The 15,371-nt window shown below is 45.9% G+C and overlaps 1 protein-coding gene across 2 annotated transcripts in view; it reads left to right on the top strand.

Annotated features, from left to right (window-relative positions):
- SLC1A4 (solute carrier family 1 member 4) overlaps positions 9,535-15,371 on the top strand; it is a 32,418-nt gene continuing 26,581 nt past the window's right edge. Inside the window, exons 1-2 of one of the 2 annotated variants that reach the window (XM_021087450.1) lie at positions 9,535-9,657; positions 12,995-14,390. In XM_021087450.1, coding sequence (XP_020943109.1) covers positions 13,864-14,390 — 527 coding nt within the window. In that variant the 5' untranslated portion in view covers positions 9,535-9,657; positions 12,995-13,863. Of the gene's footprint in view, positions 9,658-12,994; positions 14,391-15,371 lie in introns of those variants that run through there. The other variant, XM_013996100.2, reaches the window with a different exon arrangement.

The following is a 15,371-nucleotide window of genomic DNA, read 5'->3' as shown; positions in this document are numbered from 1 at the left end:
CTGCTCAGTGTGGTTCTCCCCACACCTCCCATCCCTCCTCCCTTTCTTCACTTCACTCCAGCCACACTGGCCTCCTTGTTATTCCTTGAACACACCAGGTATATGTCCAAGTTAGGTCTTGTGTTAGCTTTTTCTCCATGCCTGGAATATTCTTTCCCCAGATACCCGCTTGGTAAATCTCCTCACCTCCTCCAGGTTTTTCTCAAATCTCATTTTTACAATGAGGCCTACTTACTTAACACTGCAAACTGCCCACCTCAGAGTCTCCTCATCCTTTTCACCCTGTTCTACCTTTTCTTTCCTCCATAGCATTTCTTACCCTCTAAACAATTATGTAATCTCTTTCTTTAATAGGCTTATTGCATGCTGATCTCTCTTAGCTGAAAAGTAAACTTCACGAGGACGGATATTTTTGTATTTTTTTCTTCACTATCATATTCCTGGCATAGTGCACATAACAGGAACCCAGTAAATGTTAAAATAATCAGCTGAGGAGCTAGCTCCCTTGTGGTGCAGTGGGTTAAGGATCTGGCATTACCACTGCAGTGGCTCGGGTTGCTGCTTGGCTTAGGTTTGATCCCTGTCCTGGGAACTCCCACATGTCATGGACCCAGCCAAAAAAAAATTGGTTGCATAATTAACATATGAATTACTACTTGGGACTTGAACACAGGACCAGAGTTCTCTTTCCAGGATGATCTTGTTCCAAGTGTTTTTTGGACTGAGCTGAATTGTTACTCCCTGGATTTTACTGGTAGTACTTAGGTGCTAACTAAATCTGACTGTACATAAGCTTGCATTAGAAAAAAGAGCATTTTCTTCAAACACTCTCTGAAACTCATAATTGTCTTTCTTTGAATGTGTATTTTAGTTACTCCTTTTGAGCATCATTATGTAGTCATGTTCTGCACACAAATTTTTTTTTTTTCCTTTTCAATGGTCAGGTTGTTGAAATCTGGCCAATGGGAGTCCCAGAGGTCTTTGTAAGCATTTTTTCTTTTTCACAACAATAAGATTTTCCCAAGACACTTCTGCTTTCTCTGCCCTAAACATAGAATAATAGAGTCAGCTCCTCTTCAAGGAGCCATGGATCCATTTGTAGAAAGTAATATTAGAGACTAAAATCTAGCTGCCTTAGGGATGGGTATGAGATTGTTCCCCAGGAACACAGGTGGAGGCAGCATCACTACTGGACCACTTTAGTAACAGATGTGGTGTATCTTTAAAAGATTTCATTAGTCAGGATTGAGGCAGGAAAAAAAAATCACATGAATTTCCAGTGGGAGAAATATAATACAGACAATTAATTACAAAAGTGTTAGGTAGCTGGGAGGAGAAACACAAAGGATGCTGAGGTAAACCAGCGATTATTAGGTGAGGGCGTAGCTGCCCCCAGGCTGGAGGACAGAAGGAAGGGGTGGTATTACTAGAATCCAGAACTTCAGAGGAGGGCTGGGTGGGCCTGACACCCAGACCTCTGCCCACACGTGTGTGCTGTGTCCTGGATGAAGGTGCCAGTGGATGGGACCCTGGATGATGAGGAAGCTGTGGGCCCGCTGATGTGGGCAGCTTTAAGGGGCTGCACAAGACTGGTGTTAGGACAGGAGAAAAAAACTGGAAGCTGGAGCTAGAACTGTCCAGGGCTGCCAGCCACCTCCTGACAGGAGGTAGGTGCAAGGAAACAGCCTTCTTTTCCTTTCTTCCGCCCTCCCAGTTCCTCCCAGTGCCTCCAGAACCAGTGGAAGCCACTAGCCAGGGAAATCGGGAAGTGTGGCTCAGCCCCAACACCACAGGGAGAAAGATAGAGTGGGGAACAATAAGGAATAAGCAGCACTAAGGTCATGAGGTTGCCCAGAGCTTCCAATTAAACGCCAGCTTTTTTCCCCTTTTTTATTAAAATACAGTTTATTTTTAATGTTGTGTTAGTTTCAGGGGTACAGCAAAGTGATTCAGTTACACATATGTATATATATAGTTTTTTGCAGCACATTTTCTATTTAGTAATTATAAGATATTGAGTATAGTTCCCTATGCTATGCAGTAGGTCTTTGGTGTTTTCTATGTTTTATATATAGTAGGGTGTATATGTTAATCCCAAGCTCCTCGTTTCTGCCTCCTTCTACCCCTTTCTCCCGTGGTACCCATGAGTTTGTTTTTTATGTGTGTAAGCTCTGACTTTTTAAAGTCCTGTTTTCTCAAAAAAAAAAAAAATCTTGTTTTGGTGTAAACTATTTCCTTAGTTACCAGTTTCTCCAAGTGTCTTATCATTCCTGACCAATTTTAATATATCAAATATGTGTACACATTCGTGTAAACCTATGTATTTAAACACCATTATAACCTTGATGGACGCTATTCCTTAGTAGTATCCATTTATATGTTACTCAGAGCCTGACCTAGGCTGGAACTATGTTCCCTTTCTCTCCCTCTCCCTCGCTCTCTCATTGTGCTAAAACACACACAATATAAAGTTTACCATCTTCACCGTTTTTAAGCGTACAGTTCAGTAGTGTTAGGTACATTCACATTGTTGTGCAACCAATCTCCAGAACTCTTTTCATCTTGCAAAACTGCAACTCTCTGCTCACTAAATGGTAATTTACACTCTCCCCTTCCTACAGCTCCTTTCTACTTTCCGTCGCTCTGAATTTGCCTACGCTAGGTACCTCATATAAGTGGGATCATACAATATTTGTCCTTTCGTGACTGGCTTCTTGCATTTAGCATAGTGTTGTCAAGATTCATTCCTTAAACAGGAATTTCCTTCCTGTTTAAGGTTTTTTAATATTGTGTCATATACGTAGAATATATACATCACAGATACACGTATGTATGTATATGTGTGTAGACCACATACACACCGCATTTTGTTTACCCATTCATTTGTCAGTGGACATGGGTCTCTGCCTCCTGTTTGACTATTGTAACACTGTTATGAACATGGGTATACATTTCCCTTCTCTTTTATAATCCTTCTATAGACCTTCATGATTCTTTTTTTTTTTTTTTTTTTTTTTTGCTTTTGGGGGTCCGCACCCGTGGCATATGGAAGTTCTCAGGCCAGGGGGCCTATGGCAACTTGGAATCCGAGCCTCATCTGCAACCTACACCACAGCTCACGGCAACACCAGATCTTTTAACCCATTGAGCAGGGCCAGGAATCAAACCCACGACCTCACGGATACTAGTCGGGTTTGTTTCCTCTGAGCCACAATGGGAACTCCTCCATCGGAGTTATTCTTAACCATGTCAAACCTCACCTTCTCTCATCCTAAAATGAAAATGTTCATAAGTAATATAACCTGTCTTCCACATGATTTCAGGAAAGTCAATATAATAAAGTATCTAATTCACTGTGAGTAAATACCTGAGAACAATGAAATACCTGAGAACAGGGCACATAATGAAATAGTCAAATGTTTGCATGTTGCTCATGGTGGCCACAACCACAAACGTAGACTGTCTCAGGAGCACTGTACTAGCGATTTGAATACACAAGTAGTGTTGCTTGGTGGCATAGTTTCCTAACCTGGGGAACCAACACAGTGCAGTTTGAAACAAAGCAATCTTTTTTCAGTGTCATAGCAATTGTAATCTTAGAAATGCAGTGCATATTTATGTGACAAAAATATTTGATGTTTCTGTGTGAAACAGAATTAGGTTCTTGGCTCAGATCATTTTAAACAGATGATTTCTGTCGTGGCTCAACAGTAATGAACCCGATTAGTATCCATGAGGACGAGGGTTCAATCCCTGGACTCGCTCAATGGGTTAAGGATCCCATGTTGCCGAGAGCTGTGGCGTAGTTTGCAGATGCTGCCCAGAGCCCTCGTTGCTGTGGCTGTGGAGTAGGCTGGAAGCTGCAGCTCTGATTCGACCCCTAGACTGGGAACCTCCATGTGCTGTGGTGTGGTCTAAAAAAAGACCAAAAGATGATTCCCTTTGTGGATACCATATAGGGCATTGAGACTTGGTGAAGAACCCACGAGATCATTTGTTGTGCATGGCGGCCCAGTGATTTGTATGACATCTAGCGTCTTTGGCCCATGCTCACTCAATGTCAGTAGTACCCCCTCAATCATGATGACTGGTGGCCAGGAAGTGCCCCCAGACATTCCCAGAATGCCCTCTAGGAGGCAGTACCATCCACATTAAGAACTGCTGTTCTGCAGTTGAGTCTCCTCCATACTTGTATGTATTAAGTCTTTTTTTTTTTTTTTTTTTTTTTGTCTTTTGTCTTTTTAGGGCTGCACTTGCAGTACATGGAGGTTCCCAGGCTAGGGGTCTAATCCAAGCTGTTGCTGCCGGCCTACACCAGAGCCACAGCAGTGCCAGATCTGAACTTCGTCTGCAACCTACATCCACAGCCCAAGGCAACGCCAGATCCTTAACCCACTGAGTGAGGCTGGGGATTGAACCCGAAACCTCATGCTTCCTAGTCGGATTTGTATCTGCTGCGCCACGATGGGAACTCCCGTATTAAGTCTTAACTAATAAAACTGTGTTACCACCGCAGCCATGAGGAGAAAACCTTATAGACTTATTAGACTAATTGGCTGATTAGTGTGCTCTGAAACCCACTGCCAAGTTTATGCTCAGGCCATGCATCCCACAGGTTGCTCCAGCCAATGGCTGAGCACGCTGGGGATGCTAAGGTGACCCTGTTCCTGGAAGGCTTGAGACTCCTCCGACAGCAGACTTTGCCTGGAGCTTCCCCAGTAGCCTTGCTGACCTTTCTTGGCTGGACGACAGGCTAAGATGTTTCTTTCTGACCTTCCTTCCCTCTTTCCTTTCCCTGGGGTCACACTTGCCCTCTGACAGCCCTGCTAGTTCCCCTTCTTCCGTATTTTCTCTCAGAGTTGTCTCCCAAATAAAACCCCACAGAAGCTCCAATAGGTGTTTACTGCTCATGTTTCGGGTGGGGGGAGGTTGGTGGGGTGCTGACTAGACAGTTCTGCTGATCTTGGCTGGCCTTGCTCCCACATCTGAGGTTGCCTGGCGGGTAGCTGATCTCGGATGACCTCCGCCATAATGATGGGCACTCAGCTGTGCTCCACATGTCTCTCATCCTCCAGCAGGCTAGCATGGGCCTGGTCTGATGGCAGTGGTGCAGGCACGAGAGAAAAGCCCAATGTATACGCCGCTTTCAAATTTGCGCTTGCCTTGGATCAGCGACACGCATTGGCTAAGGAAATTAGAGTTGAGCCCAGATGGAGTTGGAGGACGCTGAAAAGGAATGTGACAAAGGGTGGGCCGGAGGGAGAGGTGAAGAATGGGACTCTTTGTAATCTACCTCAGTGTCCATGCATTTTTCTTATTAGTGAAGTATGACTGTTCAGGTTTTCATTTTTTTTTTAAATTGTAACCTTTCTTGAAATTATCTATAATCTTCACATCATTGTAGAGTCATTTATTGGCAGAGAGGAAGTCTAAATACTGAGTATTTTCTAAAAGACTCTGAGTTATCCACATAAGGTCATTTCAATTGCAAAAGATTTCCATTGCATTCATTGTCAAGTTAAAGCTATTTTCGCCTCCCTGCAATGACCCAGTGCTGTGACTGACCGTGGCAAAGATTAGATCAGCTACAGATAGCAAATAATTTACATTTTCTTTGTATTTCTGAATGATTTAGTGAATTTTCAAACCCCTTATACACAAAAGGAAAGTTCAGACACTATTTTTAAAATAAAATTTGAATGAATTCAAAATTATCCCTAGGACAATATGATTTACAGTCCAACATTCTTTCTTAAGTAGGAGGAAAATCTGTCCTGTTACACATCAGTAGCCAGGAATTACATCTAAGCCCAAGTCCACCTGTGGCAGTGCCTGCTGTGTATAAACATCGTTTGTCATGTGTGTCGTGGCAGAAAATGAGTGGAGGACACAGTGCTAGCCCACCTTTCTGTCCCAAGCTTCTGTAACCTATACTTTCCTGCTTTTTGTTTAATCTATTGTGCAATAAAATGAAGGCTGGAGACTTTCTCTTTTATTGTTTATTCTCTCTTGTAAAAAAAAATTATCGTTTTGTAATTTTGAAAAAACTTCAGCCTACAGAAAAATGTCAAGAACAAAACAGTGACTATCCATATTCTCCCTACCTAGTTTTACCTGCCTTTGACCTGTGGCCTCCTCTACTACACTTCCCTCTTTATATTTACACACATTTCCCCTTTATTGAGCCATCCAAGTGTGGTGTGCAGACACTATGACACTTCACCCATGAATAATTCTTTTTTTTTTTTTTTTTTGTCTTTTTAGGGTCGCACCCATGGCATATGGAGGTTCCCAGGCTAGGGGCCGAATAGAAGCTGCAGCTGCTGGCCTATGCCACAGCCATAGCAATGAAGGATCCAAGCCACGTCTGTGACCTACACCACTGCTCACAGCAACTTCTGATCCTTAACCCACCAGTTGGGGCCAGGGATTTAACCTATGTCTTCTTGGATGCTAGTCAGATTTGTTTCCACTGAGCCACAATGAGAACTCCCATCCCTGAATAATTCTCCATCCACTCCCAAGAATGAGGCCAGTGTCCTATTATTGACACAGTTACCACACCTGAGAGGCTCAATGTTAAATTCAACATACAGTTCACATGAAATTTACTGAATCGTCTCAAAATTATGCTTTAGCTTCTTTTTAATCCAGATTCCATTGCATTTGGTTGTTATATCTCATTAATCTATTAATAGGAAGAATAAAAAAATAAGGGACTGAGTCTTGCCTAGAGCTACAAAAACAAAATTTCCAGGGTTGGAGCCCAGGAATTAGCCTTTCGAAACTCTTTCTGGATGACTCTGCTGAGAGTCAAGTTTAGGGATCACTGAGTTCTACTTGGAAGGTTAATTATCTTTTCAGCCGTCTGTGGCTATTTCCCAAACAGATTTCAGTGAATTCTTGTGCCAGGAATAATGAATTGTCAGGAGAACTCATTCTACTTGATATCCATTTCCTCTCTATCCTAACCAATGTCCCTCCCCTCTAATCCCACCTGCTTCTGACCACTTAGCATTATGTTCAGTAAGAAGGACTTCAGTGACAGGCTTTGAAGTCCTGGCCCTAGACCTTATCCTGGACTTCTCTTTAATTCCAAATTCTGTTAATTCAATGCCCTTGTAAGTACTCTTTAATTGAATAATCTGGGGCCAGGGTAGGCGTCCTGGAAGGGAAGGATTGGCTCATTGAAATGCAGATTCCTAGGCTCTCCTCCAGGCTCAGAAATGTGCATTTTAATCAGCTCCCCCAACAGTCCATACTGCCCCCAACCCTTTTTTTCTTTTCAGGGGCATACCTGCAGCATGTGGTAGTACCCAGGCTAGGGGTAGAATCCAAGTGGCAGCTGCTGGCCTACACCACAGCCACTGCAACACCAGATCAGAGCCACACCTGGGACCTACGCTGCAGCATGTGGCAATGCCTGATCCTCAACCCACTGAGCAAGGTCAGGGATCAAACCTGCATCTTCATGGAAACAGTGTCAGGGTTTAACCCACTGAGCCACAATGGGAACTCCTATAGTCCTCTTTTTCATTTTTCACTCTATGAGCCTTGCAGAGTGATTTACTCTTAGTGAGCAATCAGTAAACCTCTTGCATCGTTGAATGAAACCCCTAGCCTTAGAACCTCTGCCTGTAAAACCCAGGCACCAAAGGAACTTATCTCCCCATTTTTAAAATCATCTCTTTCAACACTATTTCACAAATCCTTTCTCAGAGGAAAATATCTTTTCACAGAGCTTTCTCTCGTCTCTAAAACCATAGAAACAGATATCTTATTTCTGCTTCACTCTGCCTTTTACCCCCACTTGGACGAAATTCCCTTTTAGTGTTGACTCACATTGTTTATCTGAGCCTGTGCCTGACCTTTTGGTTGTAGGGACATCTTTATGGCCCCTTCCCCCCTCCTTTTTTTTCTTTTTGGTGAGTAGAGATGATACAGAGGGGAGCCTAGAGGAAGGATTTCAGATTGTTAAGTCACCCACACTTTGATTCCAGTGCGCCCCTGAGTACTAAGTTGTCCATCGTGGGAGAAAGAGAACTTATTTATTAGTTTGGATTTTCACGTTGCTCGCTCTGTTTGCTAATCTGATCTATTTGAAAAGCAAATATTCTTTTTCTTTTTTTAAATCATTGTATTTTCTACAAAGCTGTGTTTTGCTATCATGGAAAGAATTAAACTGAAGTGTGACATTGTTGAACAATCTGGTGTCTCTCAGTAAAGGTAAAGAAGCACTCCAGAATCCAAATTTGATCGTGATGAAGGACACACGTTTCCTTTTTCAGTCCACTCATGGAAGAAAATAATTTCTGCTCTATGATGTGAGTCTAATGATGCCACTAGTAATTCTAGTGAAATAATGTGGAAAATATGAACCCATCATCAGATGTGAAGTTAGAGCTGAGATAACCTCCTTACTAGCAGAAACCAGTATGTGTGTATAATATTCATCAGTATATTGATATACAAGTATATTGGGAGTGATAAACAGTCCCTCTGATGAGGTAGGAAAAATGCCATTCTGCACAGGTGAAAAATCCACACCATTGCTTTAATGAGGGAAACTGATTCTTCTTCGTGATGGATAAGGTACCCAGCCAGTCCCAGCTGTTCTAGCCACAGTAGCCCAGATACCAGGCATGTGAATGAAAGAGTCGTTCTGCACATTTTGGTTTCAGTAGATGCAATGTGTAAAAGAACCAAGAATCTCAGCAGATAGCGAGAAATGAGGTCACAGGCATATGGCCCCAGTTGAGCCAACCTAGCCATCTCTAGCCATTAAGCTAGGCCAGCCGAAGCTACAGTCAGGAAACACTGTAATATGTTCTCTCTGAATGTCTGGCCTACAAAATTATGATCATAAGAAAATGGTATGGAGTTCCCATTGTGGCACAGTGGGTTAAGAATCTGACCGCAGCAGCTTGGGTTGCTACGGAGGCTTGAGTTCAATCCTCAGCCCAGCACAGTGGGTGAAAGGCTCCAGCGTTGCCATGGCTGCGGTATACACTGCAGCCATGGCTTGGATTCAGTCCCTGGCCGAGGCACTTCCATATGCCGTAGGTGAAGAAAGGAAGGAAGAAAGGAAGGGAGGAAGGAAGAAAGAGGTTGTTATTTTATGCCACTACATTTTGGAGTGGTTTGTTAGGGTAATAGAGAACTGTTAGATATTGAAGAGAGGATTTGTATTACTTGGCTATTGCCACATTAACACAGGACTCCGTTGTCTGTGGGTTTCAAGGACAGCACTTATTTTTCTCACTCATGGGTCGGTGCATTGCCAGGAGTGCTCTCCGTTCAGCTGTGAGAGAGCTGGACTTGCTCAAGGCCGTGGGGTGGATTCAGACACATTCCTCTGCCTTTGTTCTGGTGCCAGACTGAAGGTGGAGCATCTCCCTAGGGCATGCTGGGTCACAGGTGTGCAGAAGTCCAAGCACAACTCCACAAAAACATTTGGACTCCTCTGCTTATTTCATTGGCCAAGTAAGTCACATGGTCAGGCTCAAAGTCAAAGGGGTGAGTAACTACACTCCCATCCAAATGAGGGGAACAAGAGAGGAAATACTTGCTGACCTATACTCCAACCTGTCAAGAGATTCAGGCATCAGATGATGGTGGTGGTGATAGTGAGTGGTGTCAGACTGGCCGACTTTTAAGGTATTTCTGTAATTTGGTACTTATACATCTAGAACCCAGAGAGAACACTTACGAGTGTTGTGGGGAAGGTGTCTAAATATAGGAATCAATACTTATTTATTATTTTATAAATAATACTTCTATTAAGGATATAGATATAATTTATCAGTTTATATTGCTTTTGGATTCTAATCTCTACAAGCAGGAGGCATGTAAAAGCATGAAAAGGCAAAAAAAAAAAAAAAAAAAGTAATAGAAGAACAAAAGGAGAGGGATTTAAAAAAGAAAGGAGAGAAAAAGAAGCCGAAAGTGAAACAGTTAACCAGCTGCTGGGGAGGCCAGGCGCGGACACCTGTTTCTTGGTTTGCCTATGCAGGCAGAACTGTTACAGAGCAGCCAGTCTCTGAAAGAAATCCCGAGAGACCAGCTCCTCTTTATGGAGAGGTTTTGCTAGTTCAATGACAGAGGCATTTGGTATGGCATAAGACACCCCAAACACACTCTCCCACTCAGCACCGTATTTATAGCCAACAAAAGTGCCAAAAGTGTGGGGTTCCCCACTGCCAATTGAGGTTTAACTATTAACACAACTAGAATCTTTGAGGGGCATGGGAACAGCCCCCAAACTATGGGCAGCAGGCAGAATTAGAGCAAGGGGCATTAAGAAAGGCTTTAGGGGAGTTCCCGTCGTGGCGCAGTGGTTAACGAATCCGACTAGGAACCATGAGGTTGCGGGTTCGGTCCCTGCCCTTGCTCAGTGGGTTAACGATCTGGCGTTGCCGTGAGCTGTGGTGTAGGTTGCAGACACGGCTCAGATCCAGCGTTGCTGTGGCTCTGGCGTAGGCCAGTGGCTACAGCTCTGATTCGACCCCTAGCCTGGGAACCTCCATATGCCGCGGGAGCGGCCCAAAGAAATAGCAAAAAAGACAAAAAAAAAAAAAAAAAAAAAAAAAAGAAAGGCTTTAGGAGGGATTTCCCATCGTGGCTCAGTGATTAATGAATCTGACTAGGAACCATGAGGTTGCAGGTTCGATCCCTGGCCTCGATCAGTGGGATCTGTAACCGGTGGCTACAGCTCGGATTAAGCCCCTAGCTAGCCTGGAAACCTCCATATGACACAGGTGCGGCCCTCAAAAGACAAGAAAAAAAAAGAAAGAAGGGCTTTAGGAGAGAAGTGGTGTCTGAACTGGGACTGGATGCAAAGGCCAGAAAATGTGAAGGACCACACAGTCTCATTTTTGTTGCATGTATAGAGGGTACAAGGCTGGAGATGAGCTGAGGCCAGATCATGGCAGGTCTTGAATGCCCAGTTGGAGAGCATGTTCTTAGTTCAGTGGGAGCCACTGAGAGCTTTTGAACAAGAAGTGATCTGAAGGAGTTGTTCTCCAGTATCATTCTTTCCTGGTTCTTTAGTAACAGAAGCCCCAGTTTTTAACTGGGTTTAGGCCTTGTGCAAATTAAGATTAGTGTTCCTAATTTCTCTTGCAATTAGATATGGTCATGTGACTAAATTCTAGTTAATGAAATATAAAAGAAATAGTGTGTGTAACTTTTAGGAAGTGTTCTCAGAGAGAGAAGGCATTGCTCCTTTTTGCCGATCTAACCCTAACATGCATATTATTCATTAGGAAGATTGGCTGGGGGCAAGGCAAAATATAGGATGGTTGGAGCAAGAGGAGCATTGGAGGTGGGAAGACTCATTAGGAGAACATTTTGACAGTTGAGATGAGAAAAGAGGAAATAAGAACTAAGTCAGTATGGCTGCTTTGGGAATGGATGGGGGTTGAAGTAATGTGATAAATATTGCAAAAGGAGTGCCTGTGGGACTTGGCAATTGGTCAGCTGAGAGGAGAAACCAGGAAGAAGCAAAGGTCCTTCTGAGGTTTCAAGCAGAAGTGACTGGGAAGTTAATGATGCTGGTAACAGAAATAGGGGAATCAGCAGGATGTGCAGATTTGAGGAAGACAACCAGGAGTTGGGTCTTAGAATGTTGAGCTGGGATGCCCGCAGGATATCCAGGTGGAGATGTAAAATACGCAACTGAAAATTCATTTCTGGAGCATGATTTGTGAATCCTTTGCATAACAGTGGTAGTCAAAATAAAGGGAGGGGCTGGTTGGCAAAATAGAAAGTGTGTCTGTAGAAATGCCTCTTTCTTCAATGCACACGGAGAAATAAACATCACTCTGCAAAACCAGTTAAAAATATGTAAGATCTTTACCTAACATGTACCACCCTCCTCAAAAAAACCCCCTGCAAGCTCAGGTCAATGGCTGTCTGACTTGCTTAAAGCCACTTAGTCTTCACTGTCTCAAAATGTGTACAGCTCCTTAAAGTTCCGTACTAAACACCTTTTTTTTTTTTTTTTTTTTTGTCTTTTCTAGGGCTGCACCTGTGGCATATGTAGGTTCTCAGGCTAGGGGTCCAATCCAAGCTGTTGCTGCCGGCCTACACCAGAGCCACAGCAACGCCAGATCTGAGCTTCGTCTGCAAACTACACCCACAGCGCAAGGCAACACCAGATCCTTAACCCACTGAGCAAGGCCAGGGATCGAACCTGCGACCTTATGGTTCCTAGTCAGATTTGTTAACCACTGAGGCACGACGGGAACTCCTTTTTCTTTCTTTCTTTCTTTCTTTCTTTCTTTCTTTCTTTCTTTCTTTCTTTCTTTCTTTCTTTTCTTTTTTTCTTTCTTCATACTAAGCATTTTGATTTGCACAAATATTGGTGCTGACATGTCTTAAGATGACTCCTTTTCATCAAGAGAGCTATAGTAAATCGTCTTTCTCCTTGATTCAGGTCACATGTGAGAAGATTTCCCACTCACATAAGTCTTAAAAGTATAATTCCTTCAAAAGCAGAGTGAGAAAATATGAAAATCTAATAAATGTGACAGTAAAACGACTCTGCAGAGGTTTCTCTCATATCTGCCATGACCAGAGGATATATTAAGATAAATAAAAGCTGAAATAGAAAGGAAACTAATTTCATGTAAACATCAAGGAACCATCTTTGTCGGCCGGCTGCACTATTTTCATTAGATGGCTGGGGGTCTCGGGATGGAAAAATCCAGTGGCTTGTGTATTTCAGTTGAAGTTACGCCACTGGAAGTGGTGGTGAGAGCTCTATTTCTTCTACAAGAGTTTTGCATTTTCAGCTCACATTCTGCAGACATCGGCCAGAGGTCCCAAGCTACGCGCCTTGGAGCACGCAGCAGTGTGGCCCTGGAGCTGAATTATGGACCCCATTTCACTTACGAATGAAGATTTGTCAGATCTCTTAATGAGTGTGTGATAAAGCTTTTCTAATTCATTCACTCACTTACCCATCCATCCATTCATCCATCCCTTGTCTCAGGGCCAGGGCCTACGATGGGCACCCCAGCAAGCCTTATCGCACGCAAACCCACAGGACTAGAGGAGGACTCAGCGGAAGGACCGCCCTGCACCCCCTCACCGCGCGAGTCCCCGGTAGCTGGAGAGACAAGCCGGCCCTGGGGCCGACCGCACGCAGCGCTGGGGCGGCAGCGCCAACCCTCTTGGGAACGCCACCCCTCCCCCAATCCCAGGACTGGGAACGCGGCCGCGTTCCACATTCTCCTCGACCCTCTGACCCTGAGGGCCCAGACCTCGGCCGGCCCGAGCGGCCCCGGCAGGTGCCAGCGAGCCCGGGCCGTCCCTCAGCCCGCGCCGCCCCGCGGTCGCCGGAAGCTGGCCTCGGTTGGCAGGGCCTCGGAGGCTGCGGAGCCCGGGATCGACCGCTTCTGCCCACGCCCCACCGGCCTCCGGAGGCTCCCACGGCCCGACCGCCCCTCCCCCCGCGCCCGTGGCTGAGAGCTGGACGAGGGGCGCGCGGCGGCTACTCTCGAGCGCTGATTGGCCAAAAGCGCGGGGGGCGGGGCGGTGGGTGTGAAGGGGGCGGGCCCAGGTCGCTCTGCGCTCCTTCTTTCCTCCGCATCTGCGTGCTCCCTCATTGCATCATCTTCAGCCGGTGGCTGCTGTGAAAGGCTGGGCGCGGCGCGATCCACTCAGCTGGGGGCTCCAGACTGAACTCTCGCGTCTCTCCTGGTCTTCTCTGCACCTGCTTCAGCGCCCGGGCCTAGAGACCCCCTCGGGCCGGCTCTGAGAACTCGAGGGACACAGCTAGCGGACCTTGCCAGCTCCGCCTGATCCATTCATTGAGACCAAGTCCCCCGCCTTCTCCAGCTTGCAGCTGCGGGCCACGCCATGGAGAAGAGCAGCGAGACCAACGGCTGCCTAGACAGCGCCCAGGCGGGGCTTGCAGAGGGGCCCGATGGGCCCGGGGCCACGGCCAGTCGCGCGCGGCGCTGCGCCGGCTTTCTCCGGCGCCACGCGCTGGTGCTGCTCACGGTGTCCGGGGTGGCGGCTGGCGCCGGCCTGGGCGCGGCGCTGCGTGGGCTCAGGCTGAATCGCACACAGGTCACCTACCTGGCCTTTCCCGGCGAGATGCTGCTCCGCATGCTGCGCATGATCATCTTACCGCTGGTGGTCTGCAGCCTGGTGTCGGGTGCCGCCTCCCTCGACGCCAGCTCTCTCGGGCGCCTGGGTGGCATCGCCATCGCCTACTTCGGCCTCACCACGCTGGGCGCCTCGGCCCTTGCGGTCGCTTTGGCATTCATCATCAAGCCTGGATCTGGCGCGCAGACCCTTCAGTCCAGCGACCTGGGTCTGGAGGAGTCGGGGCCCCCACCGGTCCCCAAAGAGACAGTGGACTCTTTCCTCGACCTGGCCAGGTAACTCCCCCCACCCCGCACTCCTCCCTCCTCCGCCCCCCACGTGCTGAATGCACATTGGGAAATGCTAGCTCTCTAATGCACTCAAGTTTATGCATACACATCTTCATATACTTCTAAAAGTTAATTCTTAACTGGCTCCTGGTGGCCTTTAACTTTTTTTTAAATATCAAAAAAAATACGTCTGGTGTCTTTGGATGCTAACCACAGTTTTGCGAACGTTAGTCGTTAGTCGGGTTGCACCATACATTCTCCGGTATCAGAGCTGCATCTTTTAGCAAGAACCAGTTAGGTGGAAGTGTTAGGGAAGAGGCAGCAATCTCACCTGTACTTTACTCCTTATACTCTCTGGCTGCCCTCACTGGGAAAAACGTTCCAACCCCGCCACAATATCCTCACCCAATTTTCTTCCCCAGCAGTGCCCAAAAGGTGCTGGAAGCATTGGTTAACTTTTGCCTGTTGAGCATTCTTGTTTGTAATCTGTGGCCTCTGTTTCCACCTTTTGGCTGGGAGGAAGTGGGCAGTTTTTTTGAAGAGTTGTCAGTAGACCTGAGGATAACAAGTCTGAGGTTAGTTGGGTGCTACTCATTGCCCAGAAATGTGCCACTTCTGGGGGCCTGGGATAGGTAGGAACCTCCACAGTTAGGACCACTGTAGAGTACTGTGAGTTTCAAGGGCCTTTTTGTGGGAAGGTGTAAATTCTAGAGAGGCGAGAGAACTAGTCTCACGTAGCTTTGTCTGCTTTTTGGAACTCTTAGAAGTTGCATTTTATCCTCTGAGATAGAGAGTACTTTTTATGGATTTGCCATAGACTCAGCCTCTTTTGCTTCCTCCGTTTGCCTAGAGTTCACAGATGGGAAACTGCAGCCTAGAGGCATTTACTGACTTGGCCAGGTTCAGCTGAGTGGGGAGCTCAGCTGGCTCTACCTCCAGGTTTCCAGTAATTCTGGATTCAGAGCCTTGGACATATGTTTTGTCTTG

Source organism: Sus scrofa, chromosome 3 (genome assembly GCF_000003025.6).
Source record: "Sus scrofa isolate TJ Tabasco breed Duroc chromosome 3, Sscrofa11.1, whole genome shotgun sequence".
Classification (NCBI taxonomy): Eukaryota; Metazoa; Chordata; class Mammalia; order Artiodactyla; family Suidae; genus Sus; species Sus scrofa.
The sequence above is the reverse complement of the archived record's forward strand: the minus strand, read 5'-3'. Positions and strand labels throughout refer to the sequence as shown.